The sequence below is a fragment of the Herpailurus yagouaroundi genome, unplaced genomic scaffold (genome assembly GCF_014898765.1).
Source record: "Herpailurus yagouaroundi ecotype Mexico unplaced genomic scaffold, PumYag 198, whole genome shotgun sequence".
Taxonomy (NCBI): Eukaryota; Metazoa; Chordata; class Mammalia; order Carnivora; family Felidae; genus Herpailurus; species Herpailurus yagouaroundi.
In genome coordinates this window covers 30,244,485-30,268,455 of record NW_024412429.1, presented here as the reverse complement: position 1 = coordinate 30,268,455, position 23,971 = coordinate 30,244,485, and the positions used below count along the sequence as shown (strand labels likewise).

The 23,971-nt window shown below is 35.9% G+C and overlaps 1 protein-coding gene across 10 annotated transcripts in view; it reads right to left on the bottom strand.

Moving 5' to 3' along the window:
• The window catches only part of AHI1 (Abelson helper integration site 1), a 209,617-nt gene that overhangs the window by 168,588 nt on the left and 17,058 nt on the right, over positions 1-23,971 (bottom strand). For 9 of the 10 annotated variants that reach the window (XR_005782694.1, XR_005782695.1, XM_040449106.1 and 6 more), the window contains 7 exons: positions 23,546-23,593; positions 21,125-21,306; positions 11,683-11,902; positions 10,323-10,515; positions 8,444-8,539; positions 3,650-3,835; positions 2,131-2,283 (listed from right to left, as the gene is read on the bottom strand). Coding sequence is in view for 8 of the 10 variants with exons in the window: in XM_040449106.1 (XP_040305040.1) it covers positions 2,131-2,283; positions 3,650-3,835; positions 8,444-8,539; positions 10,323-10,515; positions 11,683-11,902; positions 21,125-21,306; positions 23,546-23,593 (1,078 nt within the window). In the remaining 2 variants the exon portion in view is untranslated. The remainder of the gene's footprint in view (positions 1-2,130; positions 2,284-3,649; positions 3,836-8,443; positions 8,540-10,322; positions 10,516-11,682; positions 11,903-21,124; positions 21,307-23,545; positions 23,594-23,971) is intronic. The other variant, XM_040449110.1, reaches the window with a different exon arrangement.

Sequence of the window (23,971 nt, the reverse complement as noted above, 5' to 3'; positions counted from 1 at the left end):
TTTATCATATTAGAAATTACAATTGAGAAATTTAAAGAACATTTCTTAATTCGTTGAAAAAAATAACAAATAGCTAACCTATTAAATGTCAACATAAAGATGTTAGTCTTTTATGAAAAATAACTACATAAAATGAATTGTTCCACACTTTTGAAAAACTCTTTAATATCTTGCTTAATAAAAGACAGCCAAATGTTCATAATTGCTTCTGCTGTCACTCTCTTGTGCTATCATGTATCACTTAGTCTCTGGAAAACTCCAGTGTATACTTAAAGGAGAACAAAGGTGAAGAAGATAAACTAAATCATTATGAAGTAATCAGAATCATTACAATTCTATTATGAAAATTAGGTGACTTTGTAGACGCCCTGAAAGGGTCTCAGGACTTCCAGCAGTTCCCAAATCGCACTCTGCAATTATCATTAGAACTGCCTTTCCTCAAGACTTGTCTGCAGTACACCTGACAGCAAACAACACGGCAACTGTCTCCTGCTTCCCCAACGAAGGTCTCCAAGGGCACAGTCTAATGTTATTCTATCATTATTATTATGTTCAAAGTATTTTATTATTTTTTTTTATTTTACAGAGAGAGTGTGAACGAGAGCAGGCGCGGGGGGGGGGGGGGGAGGGGGAGAGAGAGAGAAAGAGAGAGAATCATCTTAAGCAGGCTCTGCATTCAGCGTGGAGCCTGGTATGGGGCTCAACCCCATGACTCTGGGATCATGACCTGAGCCAAAATCAAGAGACAGATACTCAACTGACTGACCACCCACTCGTTCCATATTCAAAGTATTTTAAAATGACTTTAAGATGTATCTATGAAATGGGACTCAAAAAGAAAGTCAAATGTGATGCAAAATACAGAAAGTAAAAAAGTCTATGAAGGTAATTATTCTTATGTATATACTGAATATTTGGATAAATTAAGATTTTGGATAAACTGCACCTGGCAATGTTTCAGATGTACAAAATGAACCACTCCACTCTTTGTGGAAATAAGAGATCTGCAAAACTGTATCAACAATGTTTCTTGCAACTGTAAAATATGCTAACCAGAAAGGAAAACATTAATAAAAGCTTAAATACTACTCAACTTGTGGTAGAAAAATATACATGTATATATATCTCCATCAAAATATGATTCAGGAAGAAGCTGGGAATTAAAAAAATAAATCTCATGAACCCATTAAAAAATCCATTTTTTAATAAAATCCATTTTACTAAGAAAACCCATTATGAGATTTACTTCTTATAAACATCAGAAATCTGTTGTTTTATTGCTGTTATGGGTTGAACTGTGTCTCCCAAAATTCATAGTTGAAACCCTAACTCTAGTAACTCAGAATATTTATATTCTAATAATAATATTTGGAGATAAAAATCTCTAAAGAATGATTACATTAAAATAAGGTTTTGTTTGTTTTTCTTAGGGTGGGGTCCTAAACTACTAAGACTACTGTCCTCACAAGAAGAAAAGACACCATGGATGAACACACACAGAGAAAAGACCATGAAAAGGCAGCAAGATGGCAGCCATTTGCCAGCCAAGGAGAAAGGCCTCAGAGTAAACCAACCCTTAACCCTGGGACTTTAGCCTCCAGAACTATGAGGAGGTAAGCTTATGCTGTTTAAGCCCCCCCCAGTCTGTGGTATTTCTTTATCACAGCTCCAGCCAACTGATAGAAAAAACCCAGGTCCCTAACAAAGAACCTAAGATAGTGCTTTTATTTTTATTTTTTTTAAATGCTTTTATTTATTTTTGAGAGAGAGAGCATGAGCAGGAGCAGGGGGAAGGACAGAGAGAAAGGGGAACAGAAGATGTGAAGTGGGCTCTGTGCTGACAGCAGGGAGCCGGACCTGGGGCTGGAACTCACAGTGATATCATGACCTGAGCTGAAGCTGGATGCTTAACCAAGCCACCCAGGCGCCCCAAGATAGTGCTTTCATAAAGCACATGATATGCACTCTCTATTATTAGTTGCCAAGTGAATTAATGAAAAGACAAGATTGTGGTAAAAAAACCAGGGATAATCTGAGAGTTTTAAGTAGCAAGCTAGTTACCCTCAGAACTGTTGGAGCTTTTAAAGTAAGGACACCTCTAAATGAATCAAGAATAATCCAACACTTCACCTGCCCAGGTAGTCGTTTCCACTTCACCACTTCCTTGGAATCTTCTAGTCCAGGTTCTGCATCTAATGAACTGGCCTCGTGGTGTCGTTCACAGTGCACTGGTTTACCTTTTTCCTCCTGAAGAGCCACCACAGAATGGTAAGATGGCTTTATCTAAATATGTATAGAAGTTGAGAAAATGTTAAGTATTGATTTAATCTTTTTCTCTTTTCTAGCACACAGGGTTTTTTAAATATTGAAACAAACAATATGGAAATGTTTTCCAAATGTAATTCAGAAAAACATTCTACTTTTATGTACATTATTCTAAATAAGATGAAAGGAGCTTGAAATTGTAGTTCTATAAAACCAAAAAGCCTAGAAGTTGGGAGGAAAAAAACAATTCCGATGGTTGCATGAAATGGTTTTAATAATTCTATCCCTTTGTTTTTGCATCTTCACCAACACCTACCAGATGTTATTTCACAGCTCTGATATACAATGGTATCTCTCCCCTTAATATGACAAAACTGATACCCTAAAGACCTAAAGTTTTTAAATTGTGCTTTTCTTAAGAAGAGACTTAACTCCATTCAAATCAATGCAAACCAACCCGGTGGTCACAACTTACAATATCAATTACAAAATATCCAACTGTTCTGAAATGTCTCATTGCAAATAAGACAAAAACAAAAATTTTGTTTTAGAACCAATTCTTTGCTAAAGTCATTCATAGTTTTAATCTATGGAAAACAGCAGCAGAAACATTTACTGATTATTTGAATAATATCGTGAAAAGTGTGCCTATAAATCATGGTACTGCAAATGCCTGGACCAAATCTAGCTTGCTGTTTTTGTCAATAAAGTTTTACTAAAACACATCCATACCCATCTGTTAGCATTGCCTACATATGTGTTATGTACCTACTTTTACGCTACAAAGAAAAAGCAGTTCCAACAAAAACTATATGACCTACAAAGTCTAAAATATTAACTATTTGGTCCTTTACAGAAAATATTGGTCAATTCCTACTTCATATCATTTTTTATGTTTAATTTTTAAAAATGAATATTATTTTTAAAAATTCTCCTAACACTGAAACTTTTATTTAGTACTAAAAATTCGTTTAAGTGTCTTTTTTTTTTTTTTTTTTTTTTTTTTTTTTGTGGGGGAGAAGGGGGGGCACACAAAATGGGGAGGGGGAAGAGGGAGAGATCTAGAGGAAGAGAGAGGATCTTAAAGCAGGCTCCATACCCAACACAGAGCCCAATGTGGGGTTTGATCCTATGACCCTGAGATCATGACTTCAGCCAAAATCAAGGGTTGCATGCTCAACTGACTGAGCCACCCAGGCACCGCCATTTAAGTATCTTTTAAAATATAAGCTAGCATAGGCTTAATACATAGCTGTTGAAAGTACTTTTATAATCCAGAAATCAATTAAAATAATTTTAGAGACCTTATCTTTCTACAAATGGAAAATGTTATCATTTAATTTCAACAATGGAGAACATATATTTATATGTGCTATTAACTTACACATTCTGGAACTTTCAGTCCTCTTACAGTTACGTACAATGTTGATGGGTACCAATTTCTTGGGTGTTTTGACCACCATTCAAAAACCTCAACAACATTTAATTGGTATCGAGGCTTAGTAGGTGGGTAATACAGCTGCAAACGAAGTTTTGAATTGATGTTTACATTTCCATTGGCTCCGAGAAGCTTAAAATAAAAATTCATATAAAATATTACTTTCACTGAAAATAAATATATCCAGTAAAGCAATAGTACAAGTCAAAAACTCACTGAAGAAAAAAAAAAAAAGATTAATATGGCATGATGAAATTCCTTAGAGATATAAAGCAAAGAATACTGAATTGGTTAAACACAATTCCAGATCATCTCAGCAAAAGGTAACCCAAACAACTTTTTACATATTTTCTTGATAGCCGTCTGGCACGTACAAATTCAGGCTGTTGGTAAAGCACTTACATTACTGTGCCAGATGTTACTTTGCACAAAGGAGGTGATCAAAACACCTTTGTCTGTAATAACAATGATAAAATTAAAATGTGTATTATTTAAACACAGAAACAAATTTTCCATTTGTTTGTATCAGTTTTTTAATGGGAACATTTTAATGTTTTAATTTTCAGAAAGTCAAAATCATTTTCAAAGAGTAATTAACATAAAGGCATTCATTACATTAAAAAATATTTTAATCTACCTTCTTAAAAAAGTTTATTCAATAGAAAAAACTTATTAAAACAACTTATACTTAAGTAAATGGAGATGCTTATGAGAAAAATAAAAATCTTACCAACTCAAAATAGGTCCTCTTTTACCAGACCATGACTCTAAGTTGAAGATGTCTGTTTTCTTTTTTTTTTTTTAAGTTTGTTTATTTTGAGAGAGAGAGAGAGAGAGTCAGAGATAGAGAACCTGAGCAGGGGAGAGAATCCCATGCAGGCTCCACACTGTCAGCGCAGAGCCCAACACAGGGCTCAATCTCATGAACCCTGAGATCATGACCTGAGCTAAAATCAAGAGTCAGACGCTGAACCAATTGAGCCACTCAGGCGTCCCAGAAAATGTCTTTGTTAGCTGTTGTGTCCTCTACAAATTAGGAGTAGAAACAGTTTGGAACTTTCGCAGCAGTTCAGACAGAACATGAAGGTGACAAACTAAGAGAACAGGAACTGGGTGCAGGGAATATACTGAGTAGCTGTTCCTGACTGCTGCAACTTGGAAAGGAGAAAAAGGGAAGATTCAAGAAAAACTCAAAGGTAGTGCTGTCCAACAGAACTTTCTGTGATGATAGGACTATTCTACATTTGTGGTCCTCAATACAACATACACTAGTCCATCTATGGCTATCGAGCACTTGAAGTGTGGCTAGCACAACTGTGGAACTCAATTTTTAATTATATTTAATTTTAATTAATTAATTTGAATTCTAATAGCCACTCGTGATTTGTGGCTACCAAAATGAACAGTGTGGCTCTAAGGCTGTAAACGTGGGAGACTGGGCTGATGGCAACACTATCAACTGAAGTAGCAGATACAGAAGGGGTAAAGAATATAGGTAGAATGTTCAGACTGTAGGAGTCTAGGTATTTATGGGTCATCCAAGTTGAAATGTCTGAAATGTGAGGCAGAAGCAAGAAAAGTGGGTCTAAGAAAGGCAGATCAAAGCTGAAACTATGAGTAGGAGTGACATTAAAGAGGTAAGTGGAAGACCATGCCGGAAACTGAAGGATGAGTACAGGGAAAATGAAGGAAACCAAGAAAACAGAGGTTCGAGAGAGTGATGGATCAAACACACATAGGTGTGATTAAAAAAACCTAAAGGGTTCACTCAATAATGTGGCAAATAGAAGTCACTGATTCATTTGGAGATGTTTGCTAGCTGAAACAAAATCCAGATTGTAGTCTGTTCAAGAATGAAGCATCAATAAAGAAACAGAGCTGACAAAAATATGGCCCATCTCATCCCTAGCCTTCTAGGGAAGAATGTAAAGTCAATGGAGGTCGTAAGCTGAGAGCTGATGTTATGATATATAGGGGTAAACAACAGTTTCAATAGAGTGATAGAGTTGTTCGGTAATTAAATAGTAAGCTCTCAAGACTCCCTTCATAAATCCTACTCCTGTCTTAAGCTTATCATAAGGGAATAATATTTTAAGGAGGTATTATTCCCCAGATTCTAAATCAAACTTTCCTATAGGTTGTTTTAATACCCACCAGGCAATCTAGTTTACACTAGTATGATGATTAGCATGAGTAAATGACTACAATCCAGCCAACATCCTGCTATTAGTAGAACTTGGATAAATAAAGCTTTATTAAATTTAAAAGAATGGTAATATATATGTGCTAAATGAATTGAAAGTACCTTTAACTGAGAATTTGTATCTGGATAAGGGTCCTTTGGGTTTATTTGAACCCCTGTATAACTTTCCAATATCCTAGGACATTCCTGGAACCAATGGTATAGGTATTAACACATTTAAATTTTAACTTAATCCATGCTACTTTCAAAGATGGATTTTTCCTAGTCACTGTTTCCATACATTTGTTCATTTTCTCAACAGACATTCACCATACACTTTCTGTGTACCACTAATAGGCTGGGAGCTAGTGGTAATTATGCAAGAGAGATTTTCAAGAGAGTAGTATGTCAAATGCAAAGAGATATGGTAAAATAAGGACTAAAACATATTCAACAAATTTGCCAAAAAGAAGTTCCTGGTGATTTTGAAAAACTTACAATCTAATGAAGGGAATACATAAGTGTTATAATACAGGAAATACATAGAATACTTTACCCTTTATAGGGGGTGGAGAGGAGAGAATTCCTGATTTGCCATTTCTGCCAATGGCGTAAAATGGATAAATAAAAACCTATGTGACACTTAAAGGGAAAGGCTATGAGACATTATTGTTTCCCAAGTGCAGTTCGTAGTAAATACTGTAGTTCTGCACAAAAATTAGCATAAAAGGAACGAAAGTACTTTCTAGTAAGACCACACAATGACAGTATTTACTATGTGAAAGTAACCTTTTTTTATTTGTTTTGGCTTTTGCATTATTTTTCACTCTAAATCAGTTTGGGGGGAGGGATATAAAAAGGTTTTAACACGTTACAAAAGGGTGATTTTAGAAGGTGCATTGGACCAACTGATTCCTAAGTCCACTTTAGAATAACTTCCTCCCACAGCCAATCTGGCTGCCTTATAGCAGGCAGTCAGACTATACCTCTTCTAAAGACTCTCTATAACCCCCAATGAGGATTAAGTGCCTTACCTGGGTTTTCACACCATCCACTCTATAGCACATAATCACATAAGTAATATGGTTTAAAAAAAAATTTTTTTAACATTTATTTATTGCTGAGAGACAGAGAGACAGAGCACAAGCAGGGGAGGGACAGAGAGACAGGGAGACACAGAATCTGAAGCAGGCTCCAGCTCTGAGCTGTCAGCACGGAGCCTGACGTGGGGCTCAAACCCACAATCCGTCACATGACCTGAGCTGAAGTTGGACACTTAACCGACTGAGACACCCAGGTGCCCAAGTAATATGTTTATACAGAGACTGAACTGGAGGGTAAGGACAATGTCTAATTTATCTATGAATGCTCTGTATTCAGCAGAGTGCCTGGCATTTCACAGACACTTAAAGCTTTATTGAATGGATGGATGCAAAAATGGAAAAGTTTTATAAAGTGTACAAAATAGGTTCATTTCAAGATGTTTTGTAACTCATTTATATTTGAAGTCAGAAATAGAGGATACCAGGAATAAAAGAATTTTTAACCTTATAATTACAAATTATATAAATTATGATTTATATATAATATATAAATTTACATGAATTTATATATAATATATATAAATTATATAAAATATAAAATTATAAAATTCCCCTTTTGTAAAAACCAACCTATCCATGTCTTTTATGTCTGTTGAAACACTCAAAAGACACCATCATTTCCTACCTAGATTACTGTTAACAATTTTTAACCTTAATCTTCCAGTACATATATCTGTACCCTCTCAAATCATCCTCCACCAAGCAAAGTAATCTTTCGAAAACATAAATCAAATTATTTTACCCCTTTGTTTAAAATCCTATAATGGCTTCCCATTGCTCTTTAGAATTAATTCCATAATGGCTTTCTGTTCCTATAATGGCTTCAAAGACCTTGCATAATCAAGACTCGGTCTACGTCAGCAATCTTTTCAGACACCATTTCCACCCTCAGTCTCTGTCCTCCAAAATCAGTGGCCTTTTGGTTATCTGAGTACATCCTGCTCCTCCCAACATCAGGGTCACTGCATATATGGTACCTTCTACCTACCTACAACTCTCTCTCCCACTGCCACCATCTAGCTAATACTCAGGTTCAACCTCTCTTCTTTAGGAAACCTTTCTGTGACCTCCACACAGTATTTACAAAAATTGCAAGGAATGATAAATTGTATAATCAATTGTTTTATATCTCCTTTTCTTGCTAGAAAATGAAATCTACAAGGTCAAAGAGTTTATCTTCTTTTTCACTGACTAGAAAAGTTGCTGGCACACAGACAGTATCTTTTTCAATACTACATACTCAGAACCAAATAGTGTATCTGGCACATACTACATGCTCAATGAATATTTAAGAATCTGAATGAGTATGCTCTAAGCTTGAATTAACAATTCTTCTCCACTGCAATCTTGCCTCACATCACAACTTCCTATATGAAAGCAAAGTGACTTGGGGAAATGTAGCCAATCAGATTTGAAGATGATTTTTAAAGCATTTAAAATGGGTGAAAAACATACCTTGAGAAATGCCCAGGCAATTTTCCGAAAGCCACATTCTTGACTTTGAATTTCAGAGTTATTCTTAATTTCATCCATGCTTAAGAAATCAAGAATCTGTAAATATGTACAAAAAATTACTTCAGAGAACACTAGCCTACATGAAATTTAATATTTTCTAGTAAAATATTATTGAAATTAAAAGAATAATTAGTATACTTCACACATGTTTTCTTCACATGGAAGAGAAGCATTTCTTATTTCATTCACCTTTAAGTTAACTCATTCTGTCAGTGAGGGTCCATTTTTTTGACCACTTTTATCTTTTATTAATAAATCATTTATTAAGAATTATTTCACATCCAAGACCAAATATTAAGTATCTCAAATATAGTCTAGGCACAAATATAACAAGCACAGAATTCTTAGGCTTTGATTGATTGATTGATTAATGTCTGAGAGCGACTTCAAAAGATTGTTTAAAAAACCTGAGATCTGATCTCTGGGTCCTTCCTTGGATCACTTTCCTGAAGCTGGGGATTTTTCTCTTTGGATATGTGTTGTCATTAGACTCTCAAGAGGATTTCTTTCATATCTCCATTCTGTCTGGATGTTCAGACTCATGGATGTGGACCCAAGCTGCCACAGACACTATCTGTGCTCTAGGTACTTGTCAGAGACGATCACGTAGAACTACCTGGTACTTTTCAAGAGCTCAGCTGAGATAACAAGTCTTTACAGATTGCTTAAAAAAATGATTTTAAAGACTTCTAACAGATACCAAATTGTCCTCAATAAACACTTAAAAAGCTGAAGTCAAAAAGTAGTTTTGTTTGACGATAACATTATGTTAAAAGTTAAGAAGCAACAAAAAATGTCATAATCCAACAATCTTTCTTAAATCTACTAATCTTACTAAAATAAATGTGAATGAGCATTATAACAAATGACAAATTTCTATGACAAAGAAAAAGTTCCTTGACGTACAAGTTACATCACTTTTCAAAAAAATCACAACTTTGTGTACATCACACAACATAATCACAGAATGTAAATAGTGTTTATATAATAAACATATATAGATCATATGAAAGTTAAAGATCAGAAAAACACGTAATTCCACAAAATCAGTCATTGGTGCTCGTCACATCTTGCTGTTCCACTGCTAAAATTCTGCATCTTGCTTAAATGGGAAGAGAGGTTTCTCCACTTCCCTGGGCTTATGGAGAGATGACATGAAGAAGAGAAATGTGTATTTCAGGTTTAAATCACCTTCAAAAACAAATTACCTACACCTAAAATTGGAGTAGCTTTGGGGAAATATTTCCTTTACACTCTGAACCTTGATTTCCTTTGCTGGAAAAAAATCAGAATAACAAGTCAACTCAAAGGCCATCTATTCCATAAAACTTTCCCTGACTGCTCTGACTCTGCACTAACCCTCCACATCGAAGAAGCTCTACTTCCTCTTGGTTGTATATTACACTGTCTTAGCTAAGCGATCTCTATTCCTCTTTATTGCCCTTGATAGTGTATAAACTCTTAGAGAGCCCGATATGGTTAAATGAGTTTACATTTTATAAAACGGATTAAGAAAGAGGACTACATAGATACAGATTACATTCATCACCTCAGTTTACAGTCATGGTGTTGCTGTAAGAATTAAATAATAGAGTGAATCAAATGGCTAATTACTTGCACTAGTAAATGCTCAGGACACTTGCTATTACTTGAATTTCTCACTTGTTATCTCCATAGCATATTACAAACACTAAATCCTGGGGATTCAATCCTCACACTACTTTGTTGCATTATTAAACTACTAAAAACAACAGCATATATTTATGCAATTAAAATATTAATAACCAAACATAGTTTAAATCACTCTATTCAATCATACCTCAAAAAACAAGATGACTTTAGGGCTCTCATCAGAATCTCGAAGCAAATAGGGGAAGTTTTCATTAAATATAATTTGTTCTTCCCATTCTGGAAGTCTTGATTTTAACTGTTTGAAATCAAATGGCTGGGTCATAATGGGAAGAATGTAATCCACATTCTCTTTTTCACAGTAAGATGAAACAGGTCGTTCACTGTTCAAAAACAGATACGTCCAATAATATGATTAAGATTATTCTGAGAAGATGAGAAAAAAATATAGTGCTTGAGGTAAAGAAATAACAAATAGTCGTGATATATGATGAAAAATTATTTTGGTTGTTCACTGAGAAAATTACAAATTTTATGAGACTTAGAAGTGGTAGTATCCTACTATCATCTTGTATTTATATGCTATTGATTGGTTTCAGTGAATCATTTTATTACAGAAATATAAAGCAAGAGTTCAGCATACAGAGCTACAATAAAGTAACTCCTTTAGAATCTTAAATGAGTCTATGATAAAACAGTACACTACATTTAAATAAGAAAATGAGTACAACAGGATTGCAAACCTTTTGAGGTATGTCATATTTTTTTGTATGCCCTAAGACAAGTGAATAAGTGACTTTTTTGATAATCTTCATGTTTCTCATCCCTGTCATTTTTCAAACCAAATGACTTTTTTTGAATTCTAGTATAATCATTTATTTTACTGTGCTTTTCATTTGTAAGCTTCAAGCAGGTATGAGCTATAGAAGTAATATTAGAAAAAAGATTAAATTCAAGATTCATTTCCCTCATACGAGGCCCAGGTAACATACTAACCTCAAAAGAAAAACATGAAGTTAGACAATTAAAGCACTTATAGTGCAACATGCAATGATTTACACTGCAAGTTACATGCCATAAATTAGTCATGAAGTTTGGGAGAAGCTCTCTCAACTCCCCTCGACTTAAAATCAATCCCTGGGGGCACCTGGCTGGCTCAGTCAGTTGGGCATCTGACTTTGACTCAGGTCATGATCTTGCAGTTTGTGATTTCGAGCCCCACACTGGGCTCTGTGCTGGCACCCCAGAGCCTGGAGCCCACTTGGGATTCTGTGTGTGTGTGTCTCTCTCTCTCTCTCTCTGCCCCTCCCCGGCTCACGCTCTGTCTCCCAAAAATGAATGTTACAAAAAATTTTTAAAAATAATCACTGAATTAACATATGTTCTCCATTTCTTCTATAAAACATACTGATCAGTATCAATGGTTGATGAACACCGACAACTAGTAAACTCTTCTCTAATGCAAATCTTTATCTCTAATGATAGAAAATAGGACTTCTACTGCAGACAGTTTCAAATTCAAGGGTTGGCTGTGCAATTAAAAACATTACCTATCATCTTTCTTGACATATTGACCAGTATGCTCATCAATCACATGAATTTTTACCATTGGGTGAGAAATCATAAAATCAGATTTAAGTCGATCAGTTCGGTGAATGTAAACTCCCAGGACAAGATCATCATCAAGCAAACATTTGGGATAGACAGGACTATCTCGGCTTGTAACTTCATGAACACCATCACCACCTGTGTCTTCTTTATCATCTGAAACTACAAACATGAAAGAAAATCTACATTATAACTAATTGTTCCCATAACGATATAGCAACAATATAGCAACCTAATCTTTACAATCCATGATTTGTCTTTGTAACAAAGTAACTTCAAAGGAAAATAAAGAAAAAGCCAGACAATCACAGATTACACTATAAGATAAAATATTATGTTTACGAATGCATTAAAATAGGGTGAGGAATCTTTTCTTTTTTTTTTTCCCTAACAAGAACCACGAACACAAAAAGAAAATAATGAGAACTAAAGACAAAAAAGTGATTTTATTTAGGTATTTTCTAAGTAGAATATGTATCACTCAATTAATTTATAACTGTAATTTCTTCTTCTGGGTAGGAGGTAGGTCAATGCTTCTGGCATCAGCAACTTGAAAAAGTCAAATGAATTACAAAAACCTTATTTTTAAAAGCATCAGAACAGTACAGAGACAATGTATAGCAGATGGACTAAAATTCCAGAGAAGGAGAATCATTCAGTGATAAGCTGATGGACTGAAAGCTCTTTTAGTCTCTGGGGACATTTGTTGATTCAGGGTGTATGCTGAGGATCAGGGTTTAGCCCCGCAAAAGGTCACCACTGGGAGAAAAAGTAGCAGTAAACTTTTAGTGGTTGATGGGGCTACAGCCATCATACTGGAGATTTGAAGAGCCTCAAACACATGGCTAATTTTTCCCCGCAAAACTGAACTGAGAGACTGAAGAGGTAGTGAAATCTCCCCAGTCTTGTGGTACTAGGAAACAATGACCCACCAGAGGAAGAGGCCTGAAACAAAACAGGCAAAATAAAGCCCTAGAGGGAATGGTCATTTTCCACCTATAGCCACTTTTCACCTGGGGTCACTTACCAATTCTGGGTGCAGCTAGAGGTTGAGAATCCAGGCATGGCCCCTGGAAGAAGGCCCCGACTCGGGGCACAGAGAAGCTAGCAGAGATTCTGGCATTCACATGGGGCCGGAGTAACAAAACTGAAGACTTGAGGGGCCTCACACGGCCAGTCTCCCCCGCAAGGTATCTGCTAAATTTTGAAGCTGCATGGGGCCGAAGGCTAAAGGACTAGGCTGAAAACCTCGGAAGGGCAAAACTGAATCTCCCACAGTCTTTCAGGCTGAGGAGATAAATATTTGTCAGATTCTCAGTTCAAAACTCCTGGAAGGCCACATCCGAGGAATGGGGCAAATCAAAAATACAGCCTACCAAAACTAAAACCCAGTGTTGACCTAGCTCAATTTCTGATGGATTAAAATCAGTTTTCAACCCTATCTGCCTAAGAGAGTAAAGAGGAAACTCTCTCTAATAGGAGATAAAATCAGCTGGAGCCTCTAGCACTCCACACACAATATCCAGCATACAATAAAGAGTTACTAGACATAAAAGAGGCAAGACTATATAACCAACAACCAAGAGAAAAGACAGAAAACAGAAGCTGACCCACAGATGATCCAGACTGGAGTTAGCACACAAAAACTTTAAATAACTATGATTAATATGCTCAAGAAAATAAAGGGAAAGATGGGTTAAAATGGAAACTTCCTGGGGCACCTGGGTGGCTCAGTTGGTTAAGTGTCCTATTTCAGTTCAGGTCACAATCTCATGGTTCCTGAGTTCTAGCCCCATGTAGGGCTCTGTGCTGACAGCTCAGAGCCTAGAGCCTGTTTTGGATTCTGTGTCTCCCTCTCCCTCTGCCCCTCCCCTTCTCATGCTCTGTCTCACACTCCCTCTCTCAAAAATAAATAAGCATTAAAAACATTTTTAAAAAATGGAAACTTTCTACAGAGAACTGGAATGCATTAAGAAAACCAACAGGCATTCTGGTGCTGAAAAATAAAGCATCTGAAATTAAGAACTGGATATATAGATGTGTTTAACAGCATACTGGATACAAAGAAAGACATGATTAGTGAAACGAAAGAAAGAGCTATATCAATATTCAAACTGGAGCATAATGGAAAATATTTAAAAAGAATATGGGGAAAAACATAAGAAACATGTAGATACACTTACATTTATATATATAAATTTATAGTCTAGAAAAAGAGGAGGGAATAGTGAAGAAACTATATTCTAAAAAATTCTGACCAAGAATTTTCCACAATTGTTAAGCAGTATCTACCAGTAAACTCTAAGCAGGGTGAATTCCAACAAACCCATATTTAAGTATAATGTGATAAAACACTCAAATCAAAGAGAAAAAGGAAATCTAAAGCTGAGTCAGAGGGGAAAAAAAGTAATAATCCCACTAATGGGATGTAAATAAGACTGCTGCTGGAAACAGAAATGATGGAAGTCAGAAGACAACTGCATGATTTCTTTAAAGTGTTAAAAAAAAAAAACCCAAAAACCTGCAACCTAAAATTCTATACTAGCAAGTAGGCTTCAAAGACGAAGGTAAAGTGGGGCACCTGGGTGGCTCAGTCAGTTAGGCATTGGACTCTTGACCTCGGCTCAGGTCATGATCTCATGGTTTGTGAGTTCGAGCCCTGCATTGGGCTCTGTGCTGATCGCACAGAACCTGCTTGAGATTGTCTCTCCTCTCTCTGCCCCTCATCTGCTTGCACATGCTCTCTCTCTCTCACTCACTCAAAATAAATAAATAAACTTAAAAAAAAAAATGAAGGTAAAGTAAAGGAATTTTAACACAATAAAATTTGAGGGGATTAGGAGGCCTGTACTAAGGGACATACTAAACTGAACTCCTCAAGCAGATGAAAAATGTAAAAATGGAGATTAAAGAAATAGTAAATTTGGGGGTGAATATAAAGATCAGCGGTACAAAATGGCCAATATATTAGCTGTGAAGTTTAAAATACATGCAGAACTAAAATGCATGATAAGAAACCTATGAGGCAGGAGAGAGAGATGCAGAAAAAAAACACCTGGCAAAATTAAGATGGAATTAAACTATTCTAATGTTCTAGCAGTATTGGGGGAGCATATTTTGTTAGGGAATTAATTTGTATTAGACTATAATAAGAATAAACTTCATGTTCTTGAGGGTAACAAACTGTAAAAAAATATAGAATTAACAAGTTAATATAAGAAGAAAAATTTTTCTACTTTTTTTTTTATGTTTACTTGTTTTTGAGAGACAGACAGAGCATGAGCAGGGGACGGGCAGAGAGAGAGGGTGACACAGAATCTGAAGCAGGCTTCAGGCTCTAAGCTGTCAGCACAGAGTCTGACACGGGGCTCGAATCCATGAACCATGACATCATGACCTGAGCCAAAACTGGACGCTTAGCCAACTGAGCCACCCAGGCGCCCCTAGAAGAAAATTTTTAAAATAACTTGAACAATTCAAAAGAAGACAAGGAGGAAAAGGAACATAAAACAGATATATCATACAAGAAGCAAACAATGAGATAATAAATATAAAGACACAGAAAGATTGCAAACAAGGGACTTTTTGGTTTTTTTTTTAATTGCCTTCACTTTTATTGAAGGTCTGTTCCCAAGATGCTCACAGGCTGGGGGCTGTGACCCCACATGTTCTGGGGTGGGGGAAGAAAAGAAGTGAAGGCAAAAAGGAAATGAAGAGACACTATGGCCCAAGCAAAGGGGGGGGGGGGGAAAAAAGGGGCAGGGGGGACACCTAGGAGGTGGCATGGAGGAGAAATAGAGTAATGGCAAGCTCTATCTAGACCTGGGGACCATGGGCCAAGCATAGGTCTGAAGGCTACCCCTCCCTCACCAAGTTGGCACCACCTGGCAGTGTATTGTGGGTAATGATGGAGAAATGATGATGGGCAAAACTGTATGATGCAAACTCAAACACAAGTAGATTTTGAGGGAAAAAAATTATTAGAGATAAAAAAAGATACTGTATAATGATTGCTCTTATAGACTGAATGGTTCTGTCCCCACAAGATTCATATGTTGAAATCCTAACTTCCAATGTGACAGTACTAAGAGTTGGAGTGTTTGGAAGGTGATTAGGTCATGAGCATGGAGCCCTCATGGATGGGATTAGTGCCCTTATGAAAGTCTACAACCAGGAAGTGGGTCCTCACCAGACACCAAATTTGTGGGTGTCTTGATCTTGAACTTCCCAGCCTCCAGAAATGTGCAAATAACTTCATTGTTTAAGCCATCCAGTCTATGATATTTTGTTACAGCAGCCTCAATGATTAAGACAACTTGCAAGTATCAATCTGACAGGAAGATATAATGATACTAAACATGCATAAATTCAATAACATAATTTCAAAAAATATAAAGAAAAAAACAGAAAGAAAAAGAGAAAGAAAAACCCAAAATTACAGTGTGAATTTTAACACTTAACAAATGATAGAATAAGCAGGACAAAAAAAATCAGGAAAATGAGCTGGACACAATAAACCCAATCTAACTGACATACATAGAACACTGCGCCCCATGGCATCAGAATTCACATTCTTTTCAAGTGCACATGGAATATCTATCAAATTGACTATAAGCTGGTCATAAAGAAAGCCTCAATAAATTCAAAAGACTGAAATCACTCACAGTTTGTCCTCTGAAAACAATGGCAGATAGAAACGAAAACAAGATAACTAGAAGATCACCTGCTGCCTGAGACTTAGACAATATACTTCTAAAATAGGCGATCGAAAGAGAAATTAAAAAGGAAATCAGAAAATGTCGTTATTGAATGATAATGAAGATACATCAAAAATTTGTGGGATACAACTAAAGTAATACTTCGATGAAAAGTTAACGTCTTAAATACACATAAAGACTGAAATCTTATTAAAATCTATCTTACAAAGCTAGAAATAAATAGCAAATAAAAGCAGAATGAAAAAACTAATATAAATAAAATAATCAAAATAGTACGACACAAATGTACGACAGATAAAATTCAAAGCTAAAGGGTGATTCTTTGAAAATCCTGAGACTTATTAAGATATCATGAGAAAATGAATTACCAAGATCAAGGGACACCCTTTCAGACGCTGTAGACATAGAAAATTTGAAAATTTGGATTAAATACACAAAATTCTCAAGAAATACAGTCTCTCAAACCTGACAGAAGAAATAGAAAATATGAAGAGTGATATTTATTAAAGAAACTACATCAGATGTAAAATTCTTCCCACAAAGAAAACTTGACCAAAAAGACTTCATTAGTAAATTCTCCATTTATGGAAGGAAAAACACCAATTAATACAAATATTTCTAGAGAAGTGAAAAAGATGAAACATTTCCCAACTATTTTTGAGATCACCAAAACCTTGGTATCAAAAACTCTCAGTATTTCAAGAAAGGAAAAGTACAAACCATTCTCTCTCAGGACCCCAGATACAAAAATCCTAAACAAAGTATCAGTTATTCAAATCCAGTAACAGATTAAAAAGTAGAGAAAGAGGACCTCTTCCAGGAACACATAGATGACTTAATATTCAAATAACAATTAGTCACATTAATAGAAAAAAATGGTGAAAATTTATATGATCAAGTTGAGAGATACAGAAAAAGCACCTGATAAAATTCAGTATCTATTCATGATTGAAAATTTTTTTAAATGTTTATTTATTTTTGAGACAGACAGAAACAGAGCATGAACCGGGGAGGGTCAGAGAGAGAGGGAGACACAGAATCAGAAGCAGGCTCCAGGCTCTGAGCTGTCAGCAGAGCCCAATGCGGGGCTCGAACTCATGGACCGTGAGATCATGACCTGAACCGAAGTTGGACGCTTAACCCACTGAGCCACCCAAGCGCCCCTATCTATTCATGATTTAAAAAAACTATTAGCCAATTAGAATAGAAGATAACTCATAAACTTGATACAGGGTATTTACAAAAAAACCTACAGCAAACACCACACTCAGTGGTGAATTAATTAACGGAAGCTTTTCCCCAAGGCTGATAAACAAGAAAAGGGTACCTGGTATTTTCACTTACTATTTAACACTATAATGGAAATCCTAGCCAGCGTATCCAGGCAAGAAAAAGGAGTAAGATACAAGGACTAAAAAAAGTGCAATGAAATAATCATTATTAACAGAAGATATTGACTGTGTATGTAGAAAATTAAAAACAAGCTATGGATACGCTCTTAGAAGTAATTAAATTAATTTAGCAGAAACACTGGATACAATACTAATTTTAAAAAAATCAATTCTATTTCTATCTACATAGATTTAGAAGCATGTATACATGCACACACACACACACACACACACACACACACACACACACACACACCAGCAGCAAACAAACAGAAAAAATTTAAAAAACAATGTCATTTATGACAGCATTAAGAAACATCAAATACCTAGGAATAAATCTAAAGACAGACTCTCCCGAAACTTACAATATTACCAAGATAAACTGGAGATGTAAATAAATGGAGGGGCATACCAATTTCAGAAGTGGAAAGAATTAATACTTGGTAAAGATGTCAAATCGATCTAGAAAGTTGTTAAACTATAAATATCTTTCAATTCTGGATCAAAATAATGGTGGGTGTGGGGGAAAAAAGAGGGAGAATTGAGAAGCTGCTTCTAAAATTCATCTGGAAATTCAAAGGGCCAAGAATAGCCCAGGTAATGCTGAAGAAGAAAAAACTACTGGAGTAATTACACAACTAAACAGCAAGATCTATCATAAAGGTACAGTAATTAAGTCATAGTTGTATTGGTACAAACAGTCTAATGCAACAGAATGGAAACTGATCCATTCACATAGTCATGTTACTGATGATAAAGGTGACACTGCAATACAGGGGGAAAAAATGCTCTCCTCCATAAATGGTACTAGGTCAATTATACATTCACACGGGAAAAAAACGGGTCTTAACCACTACCTCTCACCATACACAAGAATAAATTAATTCCAGATAAACTGTAGAGCTAAATGCGAAAAGCAAACAAAAAACTTTCAGAAAATAACGTATACAAAAACATCTTCAGGACTTGGGAAATATTTCTCAAATCTCAGAAAGCACTTGCCATCAAAGGAACAAAGTGGGTAAATAGGGCTATATCAAATTTTCAAATTCTGCTTTTCAAAAAATACCAGTAATAGAAGAGTAAAAGCCAGAGTGGGAAGATAGCTGCACTATGCACGTGTGTATGTACGTATGTATTCCTATCTGAGAAAAGACTGTCATCTAGCTATATGAAATATTCTCACATTAGAAAAGGCAGACAATTCCATTTCTTAAAAAACACACATCGAAGACTTCAACAAATTCACAAATAAAGAAATCCAAGTAGACAATAAACATGAAGAAGTTGTTCAACTTCACTAGTTACAAAAGTTTAAAGTAAAAACGAAATATCACTATATATTAAGAATGCCTACAATTTTAAAATACTGACACTATGTTAGTGAAGATGTGAAGCACTGGGAGCTCTCAAATATTGCTAGTATCATCAATACTAAACCAGCTCTGGAAAATGGCAATTATTTATTAAAGTGAAAAATATATACAATCTATGACACAGTGACTCTCTCCTAAGAAGATGGCCAAGAAAAATGTGTATCTATGCTCCCCAGACATAAGATGTGACTAGAATATTATAGCTTTATCTGTACTCACCTAAAACTAGAAACAACTCAAATGTCCATCAGTACAACAGGTAAATTACTGTGGTACATTCACACAGTGGATACCTATACGGTGCAAAAACAGAACTGATAATGAAGAAGCTCCACTACAGGCAACGACAGTATAAATCTCACAAAAATAATTTTGAGTGAAAGAAGCCAGACACAAAGAGCACAGTATTTCTGATTCTATTTATATTAAAGTGGAAAAATTGACAAAAATAAACTGTGTTACATGTCAAGATGATGTGTACTCCTGAAGGGCAATGAACTGAAGGGGTATTTAAGGGATTTCTGGGTGCTAATGATGTTCTGTTTCTTGATTTGGATGATGATTTTATAGGCACATTCCGTTGGTGAAAATTCACTAAGTAGTGTCCCCGACACCTGCACACTTTTCTATATGTATACCACACTGCAACAAACATTTTAAAACTGTAGTAACGGGAACCACAAAGCATCATCAGTTGCATATCCAATGAATAACCACCATAAATTCTAAAGTTGCCTATTCTGGAGGGCACTTGGGTGGCTCAGTAGGTTGAGCGTACAACTTGGGCTCAGATCTTCATGATCTCACAGTTCTTGAGAGGGAGCCCAACGTTGGGCTCCCTGCTGTCAGTGCAGAGCCCACTTCAAATCCCCTGTCCCCTCTCTGTTCCTCTGCTCTCTCTCTCTAAAATAAACATTAAATTTTTTAAAAATTGCCTATTTTGGTCCCATTTTTTGGCCAATAAAATGGAAATCGAAAAGGAAAAAAAAAATAAGAGGTAGGAAAAAGGCAGTAACAAGTAAAGAAAAATAAGAGGAAAGAAATGAGTAAAGAGAAAAACAGAAAGTAAGTGGGGGGAAAGGAAAAGTGGGAAGAAAGAACAGAAGCTGAATTAGGCTGAGGACATGGGAAGACAACAATGTTTGACAGAGGGATACAGTCTTAACATCTGAAATGTTTATTGGCTGTGACCATTTATAGCTCTTAATAACTACGAGTCTTAATTATTTAGGGGTTCTAAAACTCAATGGTATAAAGAAGAAATCTTCTGTGCCACAAAAGTGAACTACAAACTTAATGTCATTCTAGGGTTCAATTAAATTAAGAATTAGAGGTGACTCAAGTAATATTAACTCATCACAGAGACCCACAGTTACAAATAAATCAATGTTTTAATATAGATGAACCCAAGAACAAGTGCCAAATACAGTTACCTCTTGAACAATGCCAGGGTTGGGGCGCCAACCTCTTGTGCAGTTGCAAACCTGTGTTTAACCTCTGACCCCCCCAAAACTTTACTAATGGCCTATTGGTGACCAGAAGCTTTAATGATAACATAAATAGTCGATTAACACGTATTTCACATGTTGCACATATTTGGCAAGAATATATATACTCTTATTACAATAAAGACAGAGAAAAGAAAATGTTACAAGGAAATCACAAGGAAAAGAAAATACATTTACAGTACTGTACTTATTTATCGAAAAAAAAAATCTGTTTAAATGAGCCTGCACAGTTCAAACCCATGTTGTTCAAGGGTCGACTGTATGTTATATTGGATTTTTTTCAATTATAGTCTTTGGAACCAGATATTCTTTAGTTTTAAGGACTCAAAGTTTTAGAATCAAATTCTTTTTATCAAGGCACACATTTTTTCACTTAATTTGGATAACAAACCTGATCTGGCCTTCTTTTTCTTTTTTTTTGGTTTGGATTTTGTGTCCTCTTGCATGCTGTCTTCTCCATTTTCTTCCATTGAGCTTATTTTACCATCTTGATGAGAATCTGAAGTAACTGTTCTAACTGGAGATTTCTTCTTTTGTTCACCTTCAACTGTGTCATCAGAGATGGTTAATGTACTGCAAATACAACCCAAGTACAAGCTGTTACAAATGCATTCTTCACTTTCTTCTTAATGGTGCAGCAAAGTGAACAATGAACAGAGTCAAAGATAATCCTAAAATCAGTATTATTTCCTGCTAAGGGGATACATATATTTTATTATGCACTAAAATGGTGAACTGTCAAATTAGGTATCAATGGGTAATATTTCATATTTGGTAATGAGTTACATACCCATGAGCCAAATTAAACTTAAGCTGTAAACTCCCAGAAAAAGAATGAATTTGTATGCTTATGAGCAATAGATCTTTCTTCTTTTTTTTAATTTTTTAAAATGTTTATTTTTGAGAAGGAGAGACAAAGTATGAGTAGTGGAGGGGCAGAGAAAGAGGGAGACACAGAATCCAAAGCAGGATCCAGGCTCCGAGCTGTCAGCACAGAGCCCGACAAGGGGCTCGGTTTTTCCACTGACTGTTGAAAGGATCCTCACCCTGTTGCCAAGTAAACGACTAATGAAGGAATTTTTAAATTATTTAAAAACAAAAAAAAAATGTTTTAAGTTTGTTCTGCTTTCAAGAGGCTTCAAATACCCAACTTTTGACTTCTAGGTAATGATTAATTGCTTGTGTTTTCCAGTGGCTGGTGTGCCACTACATTTTCAGAAGGCTATTATTAAAATTAATAATTTTAAAGTTCTGCATCACATGAACTAATAAATGGTAAGGGGTAGCAGCCTAGAAGCATACTGAGTTGTGGAGAAAAACCAGCCTATTAAAGTTTGTAATTTATCAAGTAAAAAATCTGCATCTAAGTAATAAAAAACTGACTTCAATATATATAGTCATATTTTTAAAAAACACGTTGAGAAATAAAAAGATTAGAAAAATATTTCAAAACTGCCTATCACTCCAGAAGGCCATGCCATTTTATCACATCACCAAATACATGTATTTGTATTTAAAGAGAGCTATCTTTTGCATGCCAGTCACGTAACCCATGGTTTTATTTAAAATTCATGAACTAATATTTAATAGTGAGTATGGCTGACCAGTTCATAACAGACACGGTAGTTGTAAGAAAGGTTTGTGGTATACTGTGGCAGGCAGGCTCTAAGATGGCTCTCGATCCTCACCTCTTGCCATTAGTATCTTTGTCTAATCCCCTTCCCTTGACTGTGGGCTGAATCTAGTGACCCACTTCTAATAGACAAAATAGGACAAAAGTAATAGATGTCACTTCCACACCATGATCAGGTTTCACAAAGACTATGACTTCTCTCCATCTCCCTTTCCAAGTAGCTCATATGGAGAGGTCCATGTGGCAAGGAACTGATATCTCTGGCCAAAAGTCAGTCAGGACCTGAGACCTGCCAAGCACCACATGAGTAAACTTAAAAACGGACATCGCAAGCCTTCCAACAACGATGTCCCCCAGCCGAGCGTGAAGATGAGTGCAGCCCCAGCTGACGTCCTAATTGCGGCCTATGAGAGACCCTGAGTCAGAGGCACCTAGTCAAGCCAGGCTCAGGTTCTTGATCCAAAGAAACTTGAGACAATAAGTGCTGTTTTGCTAACTTCTAGAGTAGCTTTTTAATTTTTTAAATGTTTATCTTTGAGAGAGAGAGAAAGAGCACACACAAGCATGAGCGGGGGAGGGGGAGGGACAGAGAGAGAGAGAGAGAGAGAGAGACAGAGAGACAGAGAGACAGAGACAGAGACAGAGAGACAGAGAGAGAATCCAAAGCAGGCTCCAGGCTCTGAGCTGTCAACACAGAGCCTGACTCGGGGCTTAAACTAATGAGCCAGGAGATCATGACCTGAGCCTAAGTTGGACGCTTAACCGACTGAGCCACCCAGGAGCCATTAGAGTAGCTTTTTAATGTAGCAACAGATAACCAATACATATAGTAAGGTGTTCATGTAGCAAATCTATTTGCCTTCCCTTTGTTACCACTGGTTGTCTAGCTTTTGGCAAGAGGGGAATTATGTTTAGGTGAGGACACTAAGGCAAACTGTCCCTGAATGCCAGGGAATAATCAAATATGGAATGTTCTCACCTCAAGTTGTTTATGTAAATGTGGATTATAGAAAATGAAGGTAATTAGTTAAAAGACATTTTTTATCTTGTTTTCCCCAAAGAGAGACATAAGAATACAAGTATGATCACAGAAACTCACATTGTACATGCAAACACATATGTGTAAGTATCATATATAGAAAACAAAACCTAGAATACAAAATTTCTTATAATGATTACCTCTGGATGGCTGGATTACTTTTAGCTTCTTCTTTATGTTGGTATGCTCTACAATAAGCAAATGTTACTTGTATGATAACGAAAACAACGCTATATTCATATATCTGAACAGGCACTCATAACTCAAAAATGAGGGAGAAGTTGGGTTTCTGTTATTAAATAAGCTGATATAAATAAGTAGTTAAGGGTTAGAGACTCCAGAACAAGACTGGTAAGGTTTTGGCTAAACTTCATACTGGTTCTGTGACTGCACCCTTTCAAGTTTCCTCATCTGCAAAACAGGATGACAGTATTACTATTCCTCATAGGGTTGTCACAAGGAATAAATGAGTTAATTCTTATAAAGCACTGAGCATATACTAAGGTGCTATGGAAAGCATAACTGTTATTATTGTACTGGCAACAGGTTCACATGAAAGGTTAAGA